Genomic DNA, 19,386 nt, shown 5'->3' on the forward strand with positions numbered 1-19,386 from the left:
CATGGTTAAATGCGGTGGTTCGGGCTTTCAGTTTTGGACAAATGCTGCCATCTATCCACGGTTTCTTGTTTGGGTTGGTTTTAATAGTCACAGTGGGTACAACATCTCCTATACAGTTCCTGATGAACTCAGTCACCGTATTTGTGCATCCGTCGATGTTATTCTCAGAGGCTACCCCGAACATATCCCAGTCCGTGTGAACAAAACAATCTTGAAGCATGGATTGCGATTGGTCAGACCAGCGTTGATTAGACCTTAGCATGGGTACTTCCTTTTTGAGTTTCTGCCTATAGGAAGGTTAGGAGCAAAATGGAGTCGTGATCAGATTTGCCAAAGGGTGGGTGGAGGAGGGCCTTGTAGGCATTTTAAAAGTTGAGTAGCAGTGGTGCAGTGGTCCAATGTTTTTCCAGATCGAGTCGTCCAGCGTAGTTCTTTGAGGGCCGTCATGGTATCATCTTGAGGGGGAATATACACAGATGTGACTATACTGAAGAGAATTCACTTGGAAAGTAATACGGTCGGCATTTGATTGTGAGGTATTCTAGGTCAGGTGAACAAAAGGACTTGAGTTTCTGTATGTTATCACAATCACACCATGAGTATTTCATCATGAAAAATACACCCCCGTCTTTCTTCTTCCCGGAGAGTTCTTTATTTAGGCCAAAGAGTTCAAAGACAAAAGAGTTCAATTTTGGTTTCGTCAGACCAGATAATCTTGTTTCACGTGGTCTGAGAGTCCTTTAGGGGCCTTTTGACAAACTCCAAGCGGGCTGTCATGTGCCTTTTACTGTGGATTGGCTTCTGTCTGGCCACTCTACCATAAAGGCCTGATTGGTGTAGTGCTGCAGAGATGTTTGTCCTTCTGGAAGGTTCTCCCATCGCCACAGAGGAACTCTGGAGCTCTGTCAGAGTGACCATCAGGTTCTTGGTCACCTGCCTGACCAAGGCCCTTCTCCCCCAATTGCTTAGTTTGTCCGGGCGGCCAGCTCCAAGAAGAGTCTTAGTGGTTCCAAACTTTTTCCATTTAAGAATGATGGAGGCCATTGTGTTCTTGGGGACCTTCAATGCTGCAGAAATGTTTTGGTACCCTTCCCCAGATCTGTGCTTCGACACAATCCAATCCTGTCTTGGAGCTCTACGGACAATTCCTTCGACCTCATGGTTTGGTTCTTGCGCTGCACTTTCAAGTGAGGGACCTTATATAGACAGGTGTGTACCTTTCCAAATAATGTCCAATCAATTGAATTTACCACAGGTGGGACTCCAATGAAGTTGTAAAAACATCTCAAGGATGATCAATGGAAACAGGATGCACCTTAGCTCCATTTCAAGTCTCATAGCAAAGGGTCTGAATACTTATGTCAATAAGGTATTTCAGTTATTTTTGGGGATAAAGGTGCAAACATAAAAAAAAAAAAATGTGCTTTGTCATTATGGGGTATTGTGTGTAGATTAATGAGGAGAAATATTTCAATATTATTTAATCCATTTTAGAATAAGCCTGTAACGTAACAAAAAGTGGAAAAAGGAAAGAGGTCTGAATACTTTTCGAAGGCACTGTATATGGATAGGGCAAAAAAAAGTAACAACTGAAAGGGAACAGTTTGGATATCATGGGGAAATTATTCAACCAAAGGTGAGGACACAACAGTTCACCTGACACAAGACTGAATACAAACAGTACAGTGTTGATTTTATGTGCATTTGACATTTATTGTACTTTCGCCGCATTTGTTGATAACGAAATCTGAAAATAATCTGGATACATTCAGTAACATGATAAGACAATTTCTGGAAATGTGGGGTCTAACTGGTGTCTCCAAGTGGCCATACAGTACACCTCTCCAAAGTGTGCACAGTTACTAAGTAATATAAATGCACTTTTTTTGACTCAAAGAAGAGTCTTCAACTATAAGGGGCTTTTTTGAGCTCTCCTAGCTGTGCCGTTCAGGAACTAGAGCAAACACACTTGTAGCTGGCTTTTTTTTGGAACACAACCCTGCATCCCTGCCCTCACACAATTACTGTTGTTGTTTACGTAATCCAAAAACGGTCCATTATAAATCGCAATCCGGGTCAGGTGGGCATCATTTGAAAGCCTGTTTAATTGCCAACATGACTAGCAAAGTTATGTTATATTACAGTGTTTCCCAATGCAATTCAGGGAAACAGATCATAATTTGATCTGCATTGTAACATGTAGCAGTCAGGAAGCAAATATAGGGAGTGCATATTTAATAAATAAATGAATATGGCACAACACAGAAACACGAGTAGCGTACAGACATGAAACACGAACAGAGTGAATAACCCCTAGGGACAGAACCAAAGGGAGTGACAGTTATAGGGAAGGTAATCAGGCAGGTGATTGAGTCCAGGTGAGTCTGATGAGGCGCTGATGAGCGTAACGATGGTGACAGGTGTGCATAATAACGAGCAGGCTGACGACCTTGAGCGCCGGGAGAGGGAGTATACGTGACACGCATAGAAAGATGTCATGATGTCACGACTTCTGCCGAAGTCGATGCCCCTCCTTGCTCGGGTGGTGCTCGGCGGTCGACGTCACCGGTCTTCTAGCCATCATTGATCAGTTTTTCATTTTCCATTGGTTTTGTCTAGTCTTCCTACACACCTGGTTCCAATCCCATTAATTACATGTTGTAAGGAAAGGTAACCTGCCTAAATGACTACTGACCCGTAGCACTCACATCTGTAGCCATGAAGTGCTTTGAAAGGCTGGTCATGGCTCACATCAACACCATTATCCTAGAAACCCGAGACCCACTCCAATTTGCATACCGCCCTAACAGATCCACAGATGATGCAATCTCTATTGCACTCAACACTGCCCTTTCCCACCGGGACAAAAGAAACACCTATGTAAGAATGCTATTCATTGACTACAGCTCAGTGTTCAACACCATAGTGCCCTCAAAGCTCATCAATAAGCTAAGGACCCTGGGACTAAACACCTCCTTCTGCAACTGGATACTGGACTTCCTGACGGGCCGCCCCCAGGTGGTAAGGGTAGGTAACAACACATCCACCACGTTGATCCTCAATACAGGGGCCCTTCAGGGTTGCGTGCTCAGTCCCCTCCTGTACTCCCTGTTCACTCATGACTGGCACGACTCCAACACCATAATTAAGTTTGCCGATGACTTAACAGTGGTAGGCCTGATGACCGACAACGATGAGACAGCCTATAGGGAGGAGGTCAGAGACCTGGCCATGGGGTGCCAGGACAACAACCTCTCCCTCAACATGATCAAGACATAGGAGGTTATTGTGGACTACAGGAAAAGGAGGACCGAGCATGCCCCCATTCTCATAGATGGGGCTGTAGTGGAGCAGGTTAAGAACTGGTGTCCACATCACCAACAAAATAACATGGTCCAAGCACACCAAGGCAATCATGAAGAGGGCACGACAAAATCTATTCCCCCTCAGGAGAAATGATTTGGCATGGGTCCTCATATCCTCAAAAGGTTCAACAGCTGCACCATCGAGAGCATCCTGACTGGTTGCATCACTGCCTGGTATGGAAACACATCTAATCAAATGGCTACCTAGAATATTTGCATCCCCCCCTTTTACACTGCTGCTACTCTCTGTTATTATCTATGAATAGTCACTTTAATAACTCGACCTACATGTGCATATTACCTCAATTACCTCGACTAACTGGTGCCCCAGCACATTGACTCTGTACCGGTACCCCCTGTATATAGCCTACCTATTGTTATTTTACTGCTGCTCTTTAATTATTTGTTACTTTTATTTCTTCTTTTTTTTAAACTGCATTGTTGGTTAGGTCTTGTAATAAGTAAGCATTTCACTCTAAGGTCTACACCTGTTGTATTGGCGCATGTGACAAATACCATTTGATTTGATTTGATTTGACATGTGTTTTATGATATGGAAACGTGAAGTGCACATTTGGACTCATGTGTTTGGCTTGCTTGTATGACATCAAGGCAGTATTTATGTCACGTCCTGACCATAGAAAGCTTTTATTTTCTATGGTAGAGTAGGTCAGGGTGTGACTGGGGGGTTAGTCTAGTTTATTATTTCTATGTGGGGTTCTAGGTTTGTATTTCTATGTTGGTGATTGTGTATGATTCCCAATTAGAGGCGGCTGGTAACCGTTGTCTCTAATTAGGGATCATACTTAAGTAGCATGTTTTCCACCTGTGGGTTATGGGATATTGTGTTTATGTTTAGTTGCCTGTTAGCACTGCATTGTCGTCACGGTTCGTTTAGTCTTTATTGTTTTGTATTTTGCTAAGTTTCACTTTCTAATAAATTATGTGGAACGCTACTCACGCTGCGCCTTGGTCCGTCTATACACACGAACGTGACAATTTATTATATTCCTCAACTTCTCATCTTTCAAAATACATAGTGTCCTCTTAATTTACAGCATTTCCCTCACTGAGACAACAACAACAAAAAACTCAAAAGTTGCCTAATTAGCGGGAGGGAGGCAACTTCTTGTCGCGACTGTCAGTCAAAACCCATACAGCGCTGTGAAGCGCAGAGTCAGAGCTCTGACGTCATGTATAACATGTTACTGTACAGCCACTGCATTCCAATTTAGGCGTGTATCAGTGTCCAAATCCGCCAGTGTAAAGGTCTACAATGGGGAAGCAAGCTAAACTTCATTAACCAAAAGGCAATCTTCTTCCACACACACATTTCCCATATCAATAGGAGAGAAATAAACAAAAACATGTCTCCAAACTGCTGAAGGTTAGGACCTTGGCATCAAGCTCTATTTCTTCATGTGTGAAATCCCTTTGCACAAAATTCAGTGGATTCTACTCGTTTTCTTTATCGATGTAGCTGGGTACAGCTGACCACAGGCCCTGACAAACTGCCTTATCTAGCAGCTGTTTAATGAAATGAATCCCATCTCTTCCTCTTTGAGCCCTTGCTCTCCCTAATCAGTCAGTGTTGGTTTCTCCAGCGTATCCATCATCGGGTCTCAGAACGCACAGCTGTCTAAAGCCATCGATGACAGGGATGCATGGCAAGTCATGTTTTTTATGGCAAGAGACAAGGGTGTGTGTGTGTGTGTGTGTGTGTGTGTGTGTGTGTGTGTGTGTGTGTGTGTGTGTGTGTGTGTGTGTGTGTGTGTGTGTGTGTGTGTGTGTGTGTGTGTGTGTGTGTGGAGGGAGGAGGCTGTGTAAGGATTTGAAAAGGTTTACTGTATTATTACAGTCTATCTCCAGGTTTAGCACCTCTCCATATAAGACACTTACTTCACCATCCACTAGATTGATTTGCATATTGATGATAGGATCAATTTGTTACATTCATTAAAAAATGCATTACTTTATATGCTAATCCCACATAGGGACATCTTTCCTCAAGTAATTATGAAAATAAAATCATGCATATTTAATGTGCACTAATACAATTGTTGAACATTAAATTAGTGTTGATAGGCTTTTGCAGCTGGAAGATAAGGAGTAATAGCACAAAGTCAAGATGTACTACTGCACAGTAATAATGTTTGTAATGGTGCTCATTGGAAGGCTACAGGTAGGCTTCCACTGTATTCGTTTTTTGGAAGTACAATTATTCAACGCCTACGCTCCAGATGAACTTCATGGAAGAGTAAATAGCTCTTTAAGGATTCGGGCTTTAAAACATGTGCAATGCACCTGTGCAGATACTGAAATGCGCAAAATTGCCAACAGCTCTCAACAAAGGGACTGACTAACTGCTGGAGATGCAGTGCGCAATTGCGCATAACCAAAACAGTGGTTATTCAAAATACTATGATATTTTCGACATAATCGATCAATAAACATCCAAACCTTCTAAATATATAAATTATGCGTGTTCAAATTTCACCAAGAAAAATATAGCCTACAATGATGAACTGGCATAGCTAATATTCCAAGTTTACTTTCCCAGAATATATACATAACTATAAATGTAACAGAATAACGTGATAGTTGTGTATCTCCAAAAACCCATTAACCAATATAAACAAAGTGGTTTTAGTCGCCTTAACGGACCTCGTCATGACCTATAGTCTGGGAGACTGGAAGACACTCGGACGCTCCGGTATCTCCCCATAGAGACAACAGCCTAAGACTGCATGATCTCATCAGGCAGTGGTAGCATAAGGTTAGCAACTTACCTCCCAACGCTTGCTTCATAACAAAATCCATGATGATGGCTTTTGATTCCTGACTTTCTTTATCCTCGCGATCTTACATTCAGGTCCAGCAGGAGAAATAGTCCTTTATTGGCCGATCTAGAGTAAAAAGAAAAACAGTTGGTGTTGAGTTCCCACTGAAACGTTTAACCTGTCCTGACCGAAACCCTTTACTCTGAAGAAACTTTTAAAACACTATTCAGCCATATTTCCATATGAATCCATTGATGTAAGTAACTGAATATGCCTCTTAGCACCAATAAAAATAAGCAGGTAATAGCTCATAGGTAGACTGACTGTTTTAGGGCCCATAGGAAGAACACCAACCGTCAATATATCAGACCTCATAGCCTAAACGCAGACGCATGCACAATCATGCATGTACCGTTTTTCACGAGCACAAATAACAATATGGTGCTGTACACTTCTCCTACACACTTATCAGTATGTTCATTTTTAGCCTAAAACATCACATTTGATTATGTCTGGTTTGTTATTGAGAATTATATCGAAACTTATGTTCTTATTGGTAGGCTACTCAAAGTCTAAAATATGTCACCGACACTTAACTATTTCTTAGAGGTCTCCACATTTCCCGGGAGTAGCAGAGGTGAAGGGTGACGACCAAAATACACAATAATCCTCCTCATATTGAAAACTTCCAATAAAGATAATTTATATTTTTACGATTCCAAATGTTTGTCAACCCATCTAGAAACGATCAATGTTCCTAATTCCTATAACCTACGATGTTGTTTCATGAACAATAACCATGCCTTTTTGATTGCATGTAGCCTATTGCAAAAATAGCGTATGTATTTAGATGATCAGTCAATTTGAACATAAAACTGATTAATAAAAGCGTTGCATTTGTGAAAGCACCATGGAAATGATTGCGGTGATACAGAAACACTTCCTTTCGATCAAAGACAGGTTTCAGCACCATTGCTGGTGGAAAGCTCCTTTCTCAACCTTCAACATAGTTAACCCGACAGCCGGGTTTTCTTCAGCGCTCATAATAATTACCTGTCCGGCGATTGGGAATCTATCAAAAACGACAATAAGACTCTCAAAAATGAAGTTTTTTTTTGCAATGGCAGACGATGATATTAAGTGCACACGCCTAGCATCTCCTGTTTCCTGGCAAAAAGGTATGTCCTTGCTCCTTCTTGCACACTGGCTATATGAGTGTGTTTACGAGGGGAACTGCAGCTGCCTTGCCTGCTGCTGATGAAGCAACTCACTGAATCACATGTAGAGCTCCCTTCTGAAACGTCCCACGTTCTGACCGAAAGAGAGCGATCAATTATTGACGCGGTCCAGTCTTTGTGCGTCCCACCACGTTCGGTCCAATAGTGTCTTTTTGAGTAGTTTACCCGTATATAGCCGACAAACAAGAATACCAAGTGGACGGCTTTTATGACCAGCGATATACCTGCCTTGCTGCCTTTTAACCATGTCTGACCTACATTATATTGTCCCAGGCGACTGCTTTTGTGAATCTATGAGGTTGAATGCATCCTTTTTAAGGTGACATCCATCTAGGGTAGCCTTCCATTAGGCTCACACACACACACACACACATTGCATTTTGCTTCAAGGCTGGTTATGAAAGCAAAGGACAACATGTCTAGGCCTACTTATCCATTGTCAGGTGTTTCTTGAGCACCTCGTTTTTTTGGTTTTTGAGCACCTCGGTTTTTTTGGTTTATCACATCATTGACACAGACGTAATCAGATTGCAAAGGTTTCACATTGCATTTAAACAGGGGTGAAACTAAGGTGGTACGGTCTGGTAAGTCGTCTGGCAAAATAAATTGTGGGGGTACGTTAAACATGAGCCTATCACAATAATTAAAAGAAAATGTCAAGAAAACGGTTGGGTAATATACCATTATTTATCATTACCGCATGTCAAAGGCATAAAAAAAAATTGCGAATGGACATGAAAACCGGTGGTATAACCTACGCTCCAAAATGCGACGTTGTTCGCCGAGAACACTGACATTTTGCCAAATCAGAGATGAGTGGCCAACACCCGAGACACGCGCGTCAACAGTCGACGCATACATTCTGACCTAATTACAATAGCCAAATATCAGAACAATTTTTGTTTTTTTTGTGTATGAGATTTGTTTTTGTGTGTATTCCGTTCACCACTGTTTGGAGGTTGGAAATATTTTGCGTGTGAATGAACGTGCGCGGGTAGTGATCATTTGACAATCAGATGAAAACACCATGACTGGTTGTCTTTATGCCACAATAAACGGTAATACATTTTAAAAGTTAAATGATGACTAGGCCCACAAAGACTAGGCCCACAGAGATCCTATTGAATTAATAGGGATTCTATATGTAATTAAATTATTGGGCCCATCAAAAAATGCTGGTGCACATCATTGGTCCTTGGCCTAGTTCAAACCTTTGTTAGGCCCAAACCCTTTGTCCTCCAACATTGTATTGGCCTTGCAGATATACTGTAGCAACATCATATCAGCATGTGTCCATATTTTCAACAGGACAATGATGTCATTTACTGCAATTTAAAATTAATAGCAGAATATTGGCCACCTTTAGCCAATAAGATGGAGGAATTAGTAGCAGATTCAGCTGATCGTCTTTGCCTGTTAACCTTTGACTGATTATTGAATGGAATTCCATGTGCAGTCATTTGGAGGCTTGCAATGTTTTCTTGGCCTTATTAGATTCACATTGATTTAACCTTTCCTCCAATTAGATTAGAGATGGGTAGGGTTAAATCATCCCCAATTTAATGTAAATCTCTCCCAGTTAAACAGTTGAATTAGCAAAAGGCATAGATATATATCCGTCTTGAGCAGACACATATGCACACAGTAGACAATCTGTATGTCTTTTAAAGTACATCATTTATAGGAGAAAACACAGTAGCATGCCTGCAGGTTGTTCGCAGACAAATCAACACTGTGCCATTACTATAAAGTGCCCTGGAACTGCAATACTCTCCCAAGCCTTGTTCCAAAGCCAGCCGTTTGTGTGTGCATGGCAACCCAAGTGATGATGATGCACGTATCGAAACTAAAGCCCTCTAATAGCCAGGATTACAGATTGACGTGGGTGTCACAGATTCCTATGGAATTCAAACCTGAAATTTGGAGATATTTCTCTCTCCACCCACCGAGTGCAAAACAAGCACCACGGCATCATCCGTTGCTTTTAGTGAGCCCACATGAACAACATGGGCCCACACACTGAGTAATGTACAAAACAAACAAACTAATTGATGGGCTTTGTTAGTGCTCCATCATGATCATTGTTACTATTGTTGTTGTAATTATTAGGATCTGGGCGCCTTGGATATACTGTACTGTACTGTAAATGTAAATTCAGTGCATTACGTGACATTCGCCCATTTAAGCACTTTGGCTTACAAAGATCAAACAAACCCAATCATGGTCAAAAGCTGTGTGGTTGGAATTACTAACCATGCAAGTCTACCACAATAAGCTGTAATATCATACCTGGTTTGTACTGCAGTTCACAAGCTAAACATCGTTAGGGACCTCTATGGATTTACAGAATATGAGGCCTCCTTTAACGTTTAACTAACTGAATCTCCCACATTTTCATATGTAAACAGAGGGTCCTCCAGTATTCCACTGTAATAGATTGACACGTTTACTGAAATTAGGGCGCATGTCGAGAATTTTTCATCCTCCCCTTTTCAGCTTTCTATCTCGTTTCATTTGAGGAGCAAAACAATGAGGTTGGGATTGAACAGGCTGGCCAAAACCAGGTAATTAGGCTTACTCTGCAATTCCCCACAGAGGTTTTTCCCGAACACCCAGGACTTAAAAAGCGGAGATAAAACCCAAGTTAACTCAAACAGCATTATTGCTCTGTGTTGACTGAAATAGGTTATAGATCCATAGCCATCAGCACAACACATAGGAACATGTACAGAAATGAACTTGATATATATTATATTATATTTTTATGATTCATCAGTTGCTTTTGTATTGTTCACACTTTGAAATCACCTTGGAACAGGTTATTATTAAACTTACATTTTAGTCATTTAACAGACACTCTTATCCAGAGTGACTTACAGGAGAAATTAGGGTTAAGTGTCTTGCTCAAGGGCACGTCTACAGATGTTTCACCTAGTCGACTCAGGGATTCGAACAAGCAACCTTTCAAGTACTCTCCCAACACTCTTAACCGCTAGACTACCTGCCACCTTTAATAAAGTCAATTTATTACAGAAGAAGCTGCTGACGAATATAATTTAAGGGGTCCAACCAAGGTGTCCAACCAATTCAGAGGCCAGCCCTAGACCATCTTGAATACATTCCAATGCTTCCCTGAGAGAATCACTGAGCTTTCACCACAAACAGATATTGGTTCGGATTAATTGATTGTGAAACTCATTACAATATTGCTTTGCGATTTAATTGACTCAATTCTATGATCTACATGATTTCTCTAACTTAATTTAATTGAACACCATCCATGTACTTTTCTTCATATTTATGCACCAGTAGGCAATATCGACCAGTGTAATGAAATTCCCAGTTGTAAACCATATACCAAGTTATTCTTGCTTCTTATGTAGGTTGCCATATTTTTGCTTTCCATTCACCAGTCCGGATTTGCGATCATCATCTTGTTTACCTGATTAATCATCTTCAGTTTCTAGAAAGCCTCTAATTTTTAACCAAACACTCATGTTCAAAGAGCACTTCCAGTAAACCTTATACAATCCACATATATAAAAATGGTTTAACAGAGTACTAAAGAAAATACAACTTCTACACAGGGTTGCATGGTTTGGACCTGATAATGCGTCTTCAGTTTTCTGTTTATTACAAAAGATAGAGACACAGTCATTGTAATGCATGCTCTGCCTCTCCGAGCTGAATAAATCACACTGATCTGCCCAAACTAGTCTTTGCCTTAGAATGGTGAGTTGGCCTCTAAATCAAGGTGGGTAATCTACAGACTTTGATGACGTGTGTTCCGTCATTTAATTGAATTATTGATCCTCCGAAAACTTCTGAAGCCCTACCTCCTTAAAGAGTTTGTAAAAATCCTGTGGCACTTGTATAAAACAAATCTATGCACTTGTATTTCCCTACTAGGGCTAACTTTGCAGATGACATGTACTTGCAAAGATTGTGAATTGTTGTTGTCTCAGCTAGCTATCTTACGACGAAGGCACTAACGTAAGATGTTCTGGATAAGAGCGTCTGTTAAATGACTCAAATGTACATGTAATGTCAAATTTCCCCTGGAGGTTGTGTGTTTCATATGATCACCTAGTGGAGGACAGAGGGATGCTATAGGGTACTACTGGAATGAGGCCTCTGTTTTCTTCTCCGTTCTCCTCTTACCTCTGGGAAGGATAGGGACACTCACTTGCTAGTTGCTGATGGTGGTGGCGGGTAAATAACTAGTAAGTAGGTATATCTTTCCATCATCCTGTCATGAAAGACCTAATCTCCAACCAATGGAGGCCATTATAGCAGGCATATTACATCCTGGTATTTGGGGATTCCTCCTAATGGATACCTTAATATCATGCTTCTATCCCTGGGGTTCCTCGTTGAGCGCACCTTGCAGATCTTAAATGACCGAATAGGGGTAAGAAATATGGCTGACAGGTGATGTTGTAACCATATTGCTCACACTTCCATTCATTTCAGATCCATAAGGAGTAGAAAGTAATACAAATGACTATAATATTGTAATATAATATATCATCATTTTGTGGATAAGAAAAATAAAATAAATGAAGCTGCAATGTGTCAATCCAGTCATATAATATCAACCTGATATTTTAACGTGGATAATTACTGAATAGTAATCCCTAAGGTGTCAGTCCCTTTGGTGCTGCTGCTTGGTAATGGAGATCGACTTGGGTTCATTAATATGCGTTATTGAGGTTGTACTATTAATTGAATGATACCTTGCAGCATATTGCATGGGAGATGTGGGGATCTCAATTTAATAAGGGCAAGTGTGCAAATAGGTCATAATATGACATCCAAATAATGTCGGTATTGTCTTGGTATCGTTAGCATGTGGCTTGCATTTTCATTCATTTCCTATGATGCCACTGCCTTCCGGTCTGTAGCTAGCTAGTATATAAAATAATTTGGAGTCATTAAGCCTTCAGCTACTTCTAGTTACAGTTGAGACTTGGGGGTGTATTATGGTGAAGACTTGAGGTGGGCTGAGTGATGACCATACACTTAAATGATCATGACCAATTATCCAGGAACTTCCCTAAGCCACTCTTGGGGAGTGCTTACGCACACACACACACACACACACACACACACACACACACACACACACACACACACACACACACACACACACACACACACACACACACACACACACACACACACACACACACACACACACACACACACACACACACACACACACACACACGCACACGCACGCACATAGCACTCAGACAGTGAGTCACAACATGCCTTTGCTGCCATGATCAGTCCACTGCTGAATCATTTCTGATATGCCTCTGACGTCATGAGACAGCTAAGTGCAGATGTCAGTATATACTGTATATGTAGGCTTAGTGCCTCCTTCTGGGAGTTGGAGGTTAAGAGCTCCGATGTGTTGCTTCTGCCTTTCCTCTTGTTCAGAACCCTGGGAGGAGCCATTCCAGGGGCTGGTGCCTTCCTCCTCTCTCTCCAACCCTCAAAGTTCCAGAATGGAGGCAATTGTGGTCAGGGAGAAATCCAAACCAGTCTCATTGGAATCAATGGCATTAGAGTCATTGGTGATGCCTTTCCCATTTACACTGAACAAAAATATAAATGCAACATGTAAACTGTTAGTGAGAATTTCTCCTTTGCCAAGATAATCCATCCACCTGACAAGTGTGGCAAATCAAGGAGCTGATTAAATAGCATGATCATTACACAGGTGCACCTTGTGCTGGGGACAATAAAAGGCCACTCTAAAATGTGCCGTTTTGCCACACAACACAATGCCACAGATGACTCAAGTTTTGAGGGAGCGTGCAATTGGTATGCTGCCTGCAGGAATGGCCACCAGAGCTGTTGGCAGAGAATTTATGTTAATTTCTCTACCATAAGCAGCCTCCAACATCATTTTAGGGAATTTGGTAGTATGTCTAACCGGCCTCACAACCGCAGACCCTGTGTACTGTATGGAGTCGTGTGAACGAGCAGTTTGCTGATGTCAATGTTGTGAACATTGTGCCCCATGTTGGCAGTGGGGTTATGGTATGGGCAGGCATAAGCTATGGACAATGAACACAAATTAATTTTAGCGATGGCAATTTAAATGCACAGGGATACCGTGACGAGATCCTGAGACCCATTATCGTGCCATTCATCCGCAACTATTACCTCATGTTTCCGCATGACAATGCACGGCCCCATGTTGCAAGGATCTGGACACAATTTCAGGAAGCTGAAAATGTCCCTGTTCTTCCATGGCCTGCATAATCACCAGACATGTCAGCCATTGAGCATGTTTGGGATGTTCTGGATTGATGTGTACGACAGTGTTCCAGTTCACGATAATATCCAGCAACTTCGCACAGCCATTACATTAAAAAAATAAACCTCAGTTCAAAAAAAAAAACATAACTTGACTTTAAAATGAAATCATGGATCAAGCATCTTATCAACCCTCAAACTCATACTAAAAAAACACCTACAAATTGAGCATTAGTAATTAAACTTTTTATGAAGTTAATTCTCAGAAGTACCTTCTGGATCCATGCATGAATCCGTATGTAATTTAACTTCCAGCTAGTCGATTGTTTTTCACCATTCTCAGAAAATTCTTCATGACTGCAAATCTGTTTGATCCGAATAGTATCCATATTGGAAATTATTTGCTATGATCTACTAACACAGAAAATGAGTTCCCTTGGAAACCATATTATGAAATGTCCAACATTCTGACAAGGAGTAATACATGACATCACAGCAAAGCCCTTGCTCGATTGGAGGACAATTTGACTGAATTCTGGAATATGACATACATAATGACATCATAGCATAACCAGTGTTGGGCAGCAGGAATGTGAGCAACTAATGGTAAATTAAAACGATAGCACTTCCAAAACTATGTCAAACATTCTATATATATCATGAAAGCATATTCTGTGACAGTCAACTCCATTATAATTGAGATCGGAGGTGACTATGTGGTTAAACAGTGTTCAAGGTCATATAGGAAAATTGTGGACTATCAGTTAGCTCCCACACACACCATAGTACAGCATAGTACAGCCCCCTGCCTCCCAAAACCCTATCTCCTAGCTCATGCTGCCATTCACAACTCCTCTCTCACCTGGGTCTCCTCTCATTGTTTCTGGGTCACACTGGAAAACATCTAGCCACAGTTATTCTTTCCCCTAAACCCTGCCACAACCAATTTATCCCCCTCATTCATAGAGTCATTATAGGATTTGATGATCCTCTGTGTGTGGCGTCCGCAGATGCAGATGTAGGATCTTAATTTAAGCCGTATTGTCGCAGCAAAATAATCCTGCTGCATGTCACGACTTCCGCCGAAGTTGGTCCCTCTCCTTGTTCGTTCGGCGGTCGTCGTCACCGGTTTTCTAGTTGCCACCGATCCACGTTTTCTTTTCCATTTGTTTTGTCTTCATTGTATACACTTGATTTTCATTTCATTATTATTGTTCCCTATTTAACCCTCTGGTTTCCCCCTTGGTTTTGTGCGTGTTTGTTCTGTTAAGCTGTCGCGTATATTTGTGAGCTGAGTTATTTTCCCTGCATGGAATATTTTGATGTTTTGTTGAGTAAAGACCTTTATTACTCACTCTTGGTGTCCTGCGCCTGACTCCGTCCCACCTGCTGCACATTGACTCTTGACGGAAACACGCACCCAGTCCTCCGTTACCTATGGAGGAGCGCGTTCATAGGTTCGCGACTATGCTACAAAATCTTGGCACAGCCATGGATCGCGTGCTGCACACCATGGAGCGATGAGAGAGGGGGTTTTCCCACACCCCCATCAACGTCACCCCAACCCACACCGCTGTCCACTTCTCCGTCACCTGCACCCCGTGGGATGGCTGCCGGGTGCCAGGGGTTCTTGCTCCAGTTGGAGCTCTACCTGGCGACCGTCCACCCGGCTCCTTCGGGACACGAGAGAGTGTCCGCCCTCATCTCCTGTCTGTCAGGGAAAGCACTTGAGTGGGCCAAAGCTGTATGGGGGAGAGAAGGCGCAACTTTAGTCCACTATGAGGATTTCACCCGCCGCTTCCGGACGGTTTTCGATCATCCACCTGAGGGGAGAGCGGCGGGAGAACGCTTGTTCCACCTTAGACAGGGAATGAGGAGCGCACAAGACTTTGCACTGGACTTCAGGACCCTGGCAGCCAGCGGGGAATGGAAGGAAGGGGCCCTGATCGACCATTACCGGTGTAGTCTACTGGAGGACGTTCGTCGGGAGCTGGCATGCAGGGACACCACCCTTACCCTCGACCAGCTGGTGGATTTATCCATCCGGCAGGATAGCCTGTTGGCCATCTGCGGACGTCCGTATCGGGGCCCGTCAATTCCATCCCCCAGCACCTCCGATCCTACACCTATGGAGCTCGGAGGTGCTGCTCTGCGGGTGACCGGAGGGGGAGCCATTCCCTGCACCACATATGGCCGCAGAGGGCCCACTGCTGGTCGGTGCTGGGGAGGTTCCTCAGGGAGTCGAGGCAGCAGGCAGGGCACTGGCGGATCATCCCAGGTGAGTAGGCACCTAACTCACCCAGAGCTCTCTGTTGCTCACATGTGTGTGTGTATAGAATTTCCTGAGTTTTCCCCGCATTCTCAGCATAAGGCGCTAGTAGATTCAGATGCAGCTGGGAACTTTATTGACCGTTCATTTGCACTTAGTTTAGGGATCCCTATTGTTCCTGTTGATGTGCCATTCCCTGTACATGCCGTAGATAGTCGTTCTTTAGGGTCGGGGCTGATTAGGGAGGCCACTGCTCCACTATGTATGATAACACAGGAGGGTCATGAGGAGAGAATTAGTCTCTTCCTGATTGATTCTCCTGCGTTTCCCGTGGTGCTGGGCCTTCCCTGGTTGGCCTGTCATGACCCCACTATTTCGTGGCAACAGAGGCCTCTCAAGGGATGCTCACGTAAGTGCGCAGGGAGGTGTGTAGGTGTTTCCATCGGTGCCACTACGGTGGAGAGTCCAGACCAGGTCTCCACCGTGCACATCCTCTCTGAATATGCCGATTTGGCTCTTGCCTTCTGTAAGAAGAGGGCGACTAAATTACCACCCCATCGACGGGGGGATTGTGCGATAAATCTCCTGGTAGACGCAGCACCTCCTAGGAGTCACGTGTATCCTCTGTCACAGGAAGAGACGGCGGCTATGGAAACATATGTCTCTGAATCTCTGGGGCAGGGATACATTCGGCCTTCCACTTCACCTGCCTCCTCAAGTTTATTTTTTATGAAGAAGAAGGACGGTGGTTTACGCCCGTGTATTGACTATCGAGGTATCAATCAGATCACTGTGAAGTACAGTTACCCGCTGCCTCTCATAGCCAATGTGATCGAGTCAATGCACGGGGCACGCTTCTTCACAAAATTGGATCTCAGGAGCGCTTACAATCTGGTGCGTATCTGGGAGGGGGATGAGTGGAAGACGGTATTTAGTACCATCTCTAGGCACTATGAGTACCTTGTCCTGCCGTACGAGTTGATGAATGCTCCATCAGTCTTCCAATCCTTTGTAAACGAGATTTTCAGAGACCTGCACGGGCAGGGTGTAGTGGTGTGTATCGATGACATTCTGATATACTCCGCTACACGCGCCGAGCATGTGTCCCTGGTGTGCAGGGTGCTTGGTCGACTGTTGGAGCATGACCTGTACGTCAAGGCTGAGAAATGTGTATTCTTCCAACAGTCCATCTCCTTCCTCGGGTACCGCCTCTCCGCGTCAGGGGTGGAGATGGAAAGTAACTGCATTTCAGCCGTGCATAATTGGCTGACTCCAACCACGGTAAAGGAGGTGCAGCGGTTCTAAGGGTTTGCCAACTACTACCGGAGGTTTATCCGGGGCTTTGGTCAGGTAGCGGCTCCCCTTACCTCATTGCTGAAGGGGGGACCGGTGCGACTGCAGTGGTCAGCTGGGGCGGACAGGGCTTTTCGTCACCTGAAGGCTCTGTTTACCTCGGCTCCCGTGCTGGCTCATCCTGATCCCTCCTTGGCATTTATAGTGGAGGTGGACGCATCTGAGGTAGGAGCTGTGCTATCTCAGCTCTCGGGTACAGCACCAAAGCTCCACCCCTGTGCTTTCTTTTCGAAGCGAAACTATGATGCGGGGAATGGGAGCTGTTGGCTGTCGTTAAGGCTCTGAAGGCGTGGAGGCACTGGCTTGAGGGTGCTAAATACACTTTTCTCATTTGGACTGACCACCGCAATCTGAAGTACATCTGGGCGGCGAGGAAAATGAACCCTCGCCAGACAAGGTGGGCCATGTTTTTCACCCGTTTTTTGTTCACCCTATCCTACAGACCAGGTTCCCAGAACGCTAAGGCAGATGCACTTTCTCGGATGTCTGACACAGAGGAGCAGTCCACGGATCCCACTCCCATCCTTCTGGCTTCTTGCCTTGTGGCACCGGTGGTGTGGGAGGTGGACGCGGACATTGAGCGGGCATTACATACAGAGCCCACTCCCACCCAGTGTCCAGTTGGGCGTCTGTGCGTTCCGTCTGCTGTCCGCGACCGTTTGATCTATTGGGCCCACACGTCACCCTCCTCTTGTCATCCTGGCATCAGTCGGACAGTGCGCTGTCTTAGTGGGAAGTACTGGTGGTCTACCGTGGCTAAGGACGTGAGGGTTTATGTTTCCTCCTGCTCGGTGTGCGCCCAGTGCAAGGCACCTAGACACCTGCCCAGAGGGAAATTACAACCCCTACCCGTTCCACAATGGCCGTGGTCACACCTATCGGTGGATTTATTGACGGATCTTCCTCTGTCACAAGGGAACACAACGATCCTGGTCGTTGTGGATCGGTTTTCTAAGTCCTGCCATCTCCTTCCTTTGCCCAGTCTCCCTACGGCCCTACAGACGGCGGAGGCCCTGTTCACTCACGTCTTCCGGCACTACGGTGTGCCTGAGGATATAGTTTCTGATCGGGGTCCCCAGTTCACATCCAGGGTTTGGAGGGCGTTTATAGAACGTCTGGCGGTTTCGGTCAGCCTTACCTCGGGTTTTCACCCCGAGAGTAATGGGCAGGTGGAGAGAGTTAACCAGGATGTGGGTAGGTTTCTGCGGTCCTAATGCCAGGACCGGCCGGGGGAGTGGGCGGCTTTCATCCCCTGGGCAGAGATGGCCCAGAACTCACTCCACCACTAACCTATCTCCTTTCCAGTGCGTACTAGGTTATCAGCTGGTTCTGGCACCATGGCATCAGAGCCAGATCGAGGCACCTGCGGTGGATGAATGGTTTTGGCGCCCGGAGGAGACATGGGACGCTGCCCATGTGCACCTTCAACGGGCCATCAGGCGGCAGAAGACGAGCGCCGACCGCCACCGCAGTGAGGCCCCGGTGTTTGCGCCGGGGGATCGGGTCTGGCTCTCGACCCAAAACCTGCCCCTCCGCCTGCCCTGCCGGAAGCTGGGTCTGCGGTTTGTGGGGCCATTTAAAGTCCTGAGGAGAGTGAATTATGTTTATTAGATTACAGCTCCCCCCGATTACCGCATTAACCCCTCGTTCCATGTGTCTCTCCTCAGGCCGGTGGTGGCTGGTCCGCTCCAGGGATCTGAGGTACGGGAGGTTCCTCCGCCCCCTCTGGACATCGAGGGGGCCCCGGCGTATGCTGTTCGAGCCATCATGGACTCAAGGCGTCGGGCGAGGGGCCTTCAGCACCTCGTGGAGTGGGAGGGGTACGGTCCGGAGGAGAGATGCTGGGTACCGGTGGAGGACATTCTGGATCCTTCATTACTGCAGGAGTTTCACCGTCTCCACCCGGATCGTCCTGTGCCTCGTCCTCCGGGTCGTCCCCGAGGCCAGTTTCGGCGCACTGCTGGAGCCGCGCGTCAAGGGGGGGTACTGTCACGACTTCCGCCGGAACCAATCCACGTTTACCTTTTCCATTTGTTTTGTCTTCATTATACACACCTGATTTCCATTTCATCATTATTGTTCCCTATTTAACCCTCTGGTTTCCCCCTTGG

The 19,386-nt window shown here is 44.7% G+C and overlaps 1 protein-coding gene across 4 annotated transcripts in view; it reads right to left on the minus strand.

Annotated features, from left to right (window-relative positions):
- LOC106604630 (complexin-1) overlaps positions 1 to 19,386 on the minus strand; it is an 80,896-nt gene that overhangs the window by 51,373 nt on the left and 10,137 nt on the right. For 3 of the 4 annotated variants that reach the window (XM_082975139.1, XM_014199457.3, XM_045718051.2), the window contains one exon: positions 6,155 to 6,271. In XM_082975139.1, the coding sequence (XP_082831265.1) occupies positions 6,155 to 6,185 (31 nt within the window). In that variant the 5' untranslated portion in view covers positions 6,186 to 6,271. Of the gene's footprint in view, positions 1 to 6,154; positions 6,272 to 7,198; positions 7,602 to 19,386 lie in introns of those variants that run through there. The other variant, XM_014199456.3, reaches the window with a different exon arrangement.

This window comes from Salmo salar, chromosome 05 (genome assembly GCF_965601325.2).
Source record: "Salmo salar chromosome 05, fSalSal1, whole genome shotgun sequence".
NCBI lineage: Eukaryota > Metazoa > Chordata > Actinopteri > Salmoniformes > Salmonidae > Salmo > Salmo salar.